The 7,500-nt window shown below is 38.4% G+C and overlaps 1 protein-coding gene across 1 annotated transcript; it reads left to right on the top strand.

Moving 5' to 3' along the window:
* The first annotated feature begins 906 nt into the window (after positions 1 to 906).
* On the top strand, positions 907 to 1,341 carry LOC137971375 (uncharacterized). The gene has a single exon (XM_068818210.1). It carries the CDS (start codon positions 907 to 909, stop codon positions 1,339 to 1,341), a length of 435 nt encoding a protein of 144 aa, XP_068674311.1.
* The last annotated feature ends 6,159 nt before the right edge of the window (positions 1,342 to 7,500 follow it).

The raw sequence follows: 7,500 nt of genomic DNA, 5'->3' as shown, positions 1-7,500 counted from the left end.
GAGATATCCAGTGCCTAATTACAGGGCCTTAAGGGGGATCGGCGGCTTTTACCCTTCGTACTAATGGCTTCAAAACCCCTATAATAGGCTGATTTAGCAACGGAACGGGAACGTCAGTGGCGACGTCGCGCGCAGCAAAACTACTAATGATAATTTAGAATAGAGAAGAAAAGAGTGGAGTCTACTCAATTCTGAATTCTCATTGGTGTTTTATCTGCGTGCGCCGTCGCCACTGACGTTCCCATTCTGTTGCTAAATCAGCCTACTTTCACTCGAGTGACTTAATAACTAAGCGAGCGGAGGAGGCGGCGGAAATTCCGGCTATAAAATCTTTCATTCTATTCTACACAATTTTTTCATATTGTTTACATTTTGGCTGAAAAAGTTGCAATAACTCGTTCATTATATGACTAGCTCCGTGAGCGAGCAAAATGAACCAAATCCAGCGCTGTGATTGGCTACCCGCGGGAGTAGTCGCTTTGTCCCGCAAGATCAATGATCATTTTTTGGTGTTTTATCCCATATAATAAATCTTTTATTGACCATGCTTGTTCGGTCAAGATGGCTGGATATTGGCCTCGTTCCATAAACACGCAAAAAGAGAACTTGGCCAATATCCAGCCATCTTGATCTCACGCTTGGTCAATAACTCCTATTTCTTACTCAAACGCGCGAGACTACATAGTCCACATAGTCCACGCGAGACTACATTGTCCACTGGATTTTAGCCACATCCGCTCCTCGATTGAAGCAAAAACGGCGAAGATTAAAGATCGGTTGTCTTCAAAACTGGAACGGAAATTCAATAATTTGAAGCGCAGATATGGTATACCACAGGTTTCGAATTTGAACTATGACAGTGTGATCTTCAATTATTCGCATCGGGCTTTGACAGAGGCTGAAAAAATGGTTTTGGCAAGGGCCTTGCGTTTCTGTCTCCCACCGAAAGCTGTTGACGGAGTAAGCGTAAAATGCGCTTTTGAAATGCTCTACCGTGATCTTATTGGTTTGGGTCATTCATTAACAAGTGAGGACGAAGACAGATTGAAATGTCAACTCAAAAATGCTTCTTACAGTTACATCTACTCTTATGATTATTCTAAACAAAAGCGAATTCTAACTAAGGAAGAATGGATGGCTCTTAACGATTTGCGAAATGATACTTCTATTATTATTACTAAACCTGACAAAGGAAATGGTGTTGTAATTGTCAACAGACATGATTACCTCAGCAAAATGAAACAGTTGATTTCCGATGGAACGAAATTTAAGTTGTTGTCGCACAACCCATCCAAGTCTAGGGAGAACAGTCTTATTTCCTATCTTCGTAACCTCAAGTGAGATTGTATAATTGATGAAAATACATTTAGAAAAATCCTTCCTTGTGGATCTACTGCTGGTGTTCTTTATGGTCTTCCTAAAGTCCACAAAACTGGTTGCCCCTTTCGCCCGATTGTCTCCTATAATAAATGTTTTATTGACCAAGCTTGTTCGGTCAAGATGGCTGGATATTGGCCTCGTTCCATAAACACGCAAAAAGAGAACTTGGCCAATATCCAGCCATCTTGATCTCACGCTTGGTCAATAACTGCTATTTCTTACTCAAACGCGCGAGACTACATAGTTTATTTCGATAGTATTTATACATGTCAAGGTCCCCAATTAGGTACAGTCTGTTTTTTACTTTAATTGAAGCTCTTGTCCCCTTCGTAATCCATGGCTTTAAGAGCCGTTTTATCAGGGGCACCCAACGAGATTATAGTTTAAAACCACTTAAACATATAGCATTGTCAAACGTATTCTAGTATTTAATCGGTAGATATAGTCATATTTTTATCCCCTAAAGATGTTTTATCTGTTCGAATTTCCTAGCTGAAAGTCTAGTGATCCGAAAATTATAGGGATCAAAACCTACCTTCTCGAAAATTTCAGCCACAAAAAGGGCTCCCGAAAATTCTAGGTGACTTTTTTAGGGTAAAAATCTATTAAAAATGTGCAATTATACCATATTTAAGATGTTCGAAAATCCTAGGACAGGCAGGCAAGCACGAAATTTTACAACAAATGTTTCGAAAATTCTAGATCTCAAATCGTCTTCCGAACAGATATTTCCGAAAATTGACGTTGGGTGCCTCTGTTTTATCCTACAGGGTTTTAATCGGTGCATGCTTACTTACAATGTTATTAAAGTTTTATAGAATGTAGAAAACAACTCGTCTATATTATTTGCTCGTGTTTTGAGGATATAATTCCAGTCGATCTGAGGGAAGTCTGAATTAAAACTATCAGAATTAAAATGTGATAACGTAAGAACTGTTGCATCTACGTCACCGCCACATTTAAAAAAAAAACCTTCTTGACTTCTGTCTGACCCCACTTCCGCTCTCGAACGGTTTCCAGTCGTTTTTCCATTGGAACCGCTTTTAAAATCGTTAAAAAAGGCTGGTAATCGAGCCTAACTCTTTCTTCGCCTTGAGGCTCCACCACGTTACCTTTACCTTGGTCTCGCGTCCCCGTTCCCTGGGAGCAACAATGGCAACAACATAAACAATGTTGCAATGTTTCAGAGAAAAACATCGTTCATTTATTGATTTACAGTTCAACTGGAATCCTATTCACAAGAACCGCAAAGAACGTAACTGGTTTCTGGTAATTTGCCTTAAACGATGCTTTTTTTTCGTGATATTAACAACAACAACAACAATTTATTTATTTACAGAATGAATGGTATAAAGGGCTTGTCCCGCCGCAAATAGCCAAAAAGCCACAATACTCGCCACAAATCGTTGAGACAGACACCGTTTCTCTCGAATTTTCTGGAAAAATTCTGAGATTTCTACTTCACACTGTTTTCCCAAGTGAAATGTGCCTTCTCCCTCCCCAATGTTGAGCCACGCGTGTTTTGAAGCACTGAGACCACTGTGATACCCAAATCAACATTGGGAAGGGGAAACAGACACAAGTGTTTCAAGATTTTTGACGAGCAATGTAGTTAGTAAAGGTGGGACTAAAAGAGCACAATAAATTCCAAACATACTGGAAAAACTTAACTTTACATAATAATGCAGATTTAAATAAGGCTATGCAACAAAATAAATTACATAAATTACATGTAATTTTTATCAGCATTAATATTACAATTGAAAAGAGTTGAAGAGGGAAAATGAGAATCAGATCATGCTAGCACTGAAGAGAGAAGGATATGGATGATCAGTTTTTCATTTGGTCAATTATCGTTTCCACTATAATATAGGAGTCTACAGTTTCAAGTATATCAAATAACATTGCTTTTAGGGATTCTTCAAGAGATTTTTTTGCACTTTTTTATAGAGTTGCAGGTATCCCGTTTCAAATTTTGACCCAAAAAGCGAGAAAGAATTTCCGCGCATCACGGTGGGTGGTATTAATTTTTTAATGCGAGATTCCTTTGTATGAAAATGATCAGAGGTAGAGGAACGCGTCAGTTTATAGGAATGAACACTAGAAATTCGAGAAAACAGATTCAAAGTATTTCTTGGGGCAGTGTTTTCGTTTATATCAAACATAAGGTTGCCAACGGATTCATAATACAAGAATTGTACAGGTAATATTTTTGCTTTGACGAAAGCCGCCATGCGCGCTTTTGAAGGACAAGAATTTGATCAAGGAAGGTTTTACATCCATTGCCCCAAAAATTAAGACCATAAGTTATGTAAGGTACGATTAGTGACTGATAAATATTCAGAAGCGAGCAAGAAGGAACAATATGCCGTAACCTTGCGATTACCCCAATTGACCGAATGCAAAAATGGACGCCAACAAATTATTCTTTTGTCTTGCGTTAATTAGCCTAACTAGCCTCGTTTTAAGGCCCAAATTCTTTCAATTTTACGCGTGTGAACGAGGCTAGTTGGGCTAATTAACACAAAGACAAAAGAGTAATTTATTGGCGGCCATTTTTGCATTCGGTCAATTGTCTTACTTAATTTCGTTGCAACAGAATTCATATGTGTCGTAAACAAATTTTCATCAATTAACAAACCAAGATAATTAGTGCAATTTTTACGTTCAAGAGAAAACTTTTTGTTGTTTTCATTGTCCAAATTATTGATCTGAGGGTGATAGTTGAGCTTTTTTTTGGTGAGGGCGAAAAAATGACATAGTTTGATTTTTAATATTCAAAGTAAGCTTGTCAGAAAAGCCTGGTAAATAAATTGTCTTTATGAGTAATATGTTGTGATTAATTAACAGTATCGAAGGCTTTTTTAAAATCAATAAAAACTCCACAAAAACAAATGTTTTTGTCCATATTGATTTGAATAGATTTCACTATATCGAGAATAGCCTTCTGAGTTGAGTCAGCTTGATGGAAACCATATTGAGATGAATGTAATAAATCATGTTTCTCAATAAAATCTTTAGCCTGAATTTCAGCCGCCTCCTCTGCTCGATAATTTCACTCGAGTGACTTAGTAACTAAGCGAGCGGAGGAGGCGGCTGAAATTCCAGCTATTTAATCTTTCATTCTATTATACACAATTTTTTCATATTGTTTACATTTTGGCTAAAAGTTGCAATAACTCGTTCATTATATGACTAGCTCCGTGAGCGAGCAAAATGAACCAAATCCAGCGCTGTGATTGGCTACCCGCGGGAGTACTCGCTTGGTCCCGCAAGATCAATGATCATTTTTTGGTGTTTTATCCCATATAATAAATCTTTTATTGACCAAGCTTGTTCGGTCAAGATGGCTGGATATTGGCCTCGTTCCATAAACACGCAAAAAGAGAAGTTGGCCAATATCCAGCAATCTTGATCTCACGCTTGGTCAATAACTCCTATTTCTTACTCAAACGCGCGAGACTACATAGTCCACTGGATTTTAGCCACATCCACTCCTCGATTGAAGTCTTCAAAACTTGAACGGAAATTCAATAATTTGAAGCGCAGAGATGGTATACCACAAGTTTCGAATTTGAACTATGACAGTGTGATCTTCAATTATTCGCATCGGGCTTTGACAGAGGCTGAAAAAATGATTTTGGCAAGGGGCTTGCGTTTCTGTCTCCCACCGAAAGCTGTTGACGGAGTAAGCGTAAAATGCGCTTTTGAAATGCTCTACCGTGATCTTATTGGTTTGGGTCATTCATTAACAAGTGAGGACGAAGACAGATTGAAATGTCAACTCAAAAATCCTTCTTACAGTTTAATCTACTCTTATGATTATTCTAAACAAAAGCGAATTCTAACTAAGGAAGAATGGATGGCTCTTAACGATTTGCGAAATGATACTTCTATTATTGTTACTAAAACTGACAAAGGAAATGGTGTTGTAATTGTCAACAGACATGATTACCTCAGCAAAATGAAACAGTTGATTTCCGATGGAACGAAATTTAAGTTGTTGTCGCACAACCCAACCAAGTCTAGGGAGAACAGTCTTATTTCCTATCTTCGTAACCTCAAGCGAGATTGTATAATTGATGAAGCTACATTTAGAAAAATACTTCCTCGTGGATCTACTGCTGGTGTTCTTTATGGTCTTCCTAAAGTCCACAAAACTGGTTGCCCCTTTCGCCCGATTGTCTCCTCAGTTAACACATACAACTACAATCTTGCCTGTTTTCTTGTTGATGTCCTTAAACCGATGTCCACCAACCAATTCACTATCTTCGACTCCCTCTCTTTTGTGGATTGGGCGACGACTCATCAACACAACGATGAAATAATGTGCTCTTTTGACGTGTGTTCCTTATTCACGAACGTTCCACTCGACGAGACAATAGAAATTTGTCTTTCCAAGTTACACTCTCTTCCTGACCCTCCTGCCTTACCGCGACATGTCCTCAAAACCTTGCTCGAGTTTGCAACGAAGAAAAGCCACTTTGTATTTGATGGTCATTATTACGACCAAATCTATGGCGTTGCAATGGGGTCTCCGCTAGGCCCAGTATTAGCTAACATTTTCATGTGTGACTTTCAACAGAAATGGTTGGCTAATGTAGATTCTCGTCCCTCCATTTGGTTTAGATATGTGGATGACACATTTTCTTTGTTCAGGGGCACCCAACGTCAATTTTCTGAAAATATCTGTTCGGAAGGCGATTTGAGATCTAGAATTTTCGGAACATTTGTTCTAAAATTTCTTGCTTGCCTGCCTGTCCTAGGATTTTCGAACATCTAAAAAATGCTATAATTGCCCATTTGAACGGATTTTTACCCTAGAAAGGTCACCTAGAATCTTCGGGAGCCTTTTTTCTGGCTGAAATTATCGAAAGGTAAATTTTGATCCCTATAATTTTCGGATCACTAGACTTTCAGCTAGGAAATCCGAACAGATAAAAAAAAATTAGGGGATAAAAATATGCCTATATCTACCGTTTAAATACCAAAGTACGTTTAACAATGCTATGTTTAAGTGGTTTTGAACTATATTCTCGTTGGGTGCCCCTGTTTGTTCGACAGTGAAGCCACTGCGGCCAGTTTTCTGCATTTTCTTAACACCAGACATCCTAATATCAAATTTACAATGGAACTTGAAGAAAACCAGGAGATTCCATTTTTAGATGTCCGCATTAAGCGCAATCTCAACAATTTCACAACAACAGTACATCGCAAAACAACTTTCACTGGCCTCTACACCAAGTGGGACTCTTTCACTCCTAGAAAGTATAAAATAACCCTAAGATTGACACAGCCATAAAACTTAATAATACAAGATTTAACACGTCGAGTAAGAGCTTCACTTTGAAAGCCCAAAAAAGGCAAGACAAGAATGATATCTTTCTTAGGAACAGTGGTGGCAGGTTCAGCAGACCTGTACTTTTGTCTGTTCAAAACATCATTAATGTTATAACTAAGAACGCCTCTTGGGTGACCATTTTGAAGGAGAGTGTTCTTTAGATCGAAGAGAGTCGACTGTAACAAGGAAGAATTTGAGCAGATGCGTAAGCAGCGATAGGTGAGGGTGCGGATTCAATTTATTTTTCAAAACACTTGCAGGGTTGAGTCTTTTTTTCCCTACAAAGATCGTTTCAGTCGTTCTCAAAGATCAAAAATAGTATACAAAGCCAGTTGTTGGGACTGTGATTCCTTCTACATCGGCAAAACAAAAAGAAGATTGCATGACAGGAAGTCCGAGCATTTCAAAGCTCTTACACAAGTCGGCCACGCCACTGCTGTTGCAGACCATACAATTTCTACCGGTCATATCATGAAATCCTTGCAACTGGAAAGTCCGACTTGCAGTGTAAAATTAAAGAAACGCTATTAATCAGTGACTTAAAACCCTCTCTCAATGAAAACATTGTTAGTGAGAAGCTTTTTCTTTATTAATTTCTTCCGGAAGAATCGACTACCGGAAGTTACGATTTTGTTATCACACTTTTTAACTAGTCACCAGCTCCTCGCTCTAGTTTTTTTAAAATTCTGTGTAACAGTTTTAACCGTCACTTCTGATGATGTATGCAGCAACATACGAAACGTCAAGTATAAAATGAAAATGTTTGTAACCGCTGTTTG

The sequence above is a fragment of the Montipora foliosa genome, chromosome 9, assembly GCF_036669935.1.
Source record: "Montipora foliosa isolate CH-2021 chromosome 9, ASM3666993v2, whole genome shotgun sequence".
NCBI lineage: Eukaryota > Metazoa > Cnidaria > Anthozoa > Scleractinia > Acroporidae > Montipora > Montipora foliosa.
The sequence above is the reverse complement of the archived record's forward strand: the minus strand, read 5'-3'. Positions and strand labels throughout refer to the sequence as shown.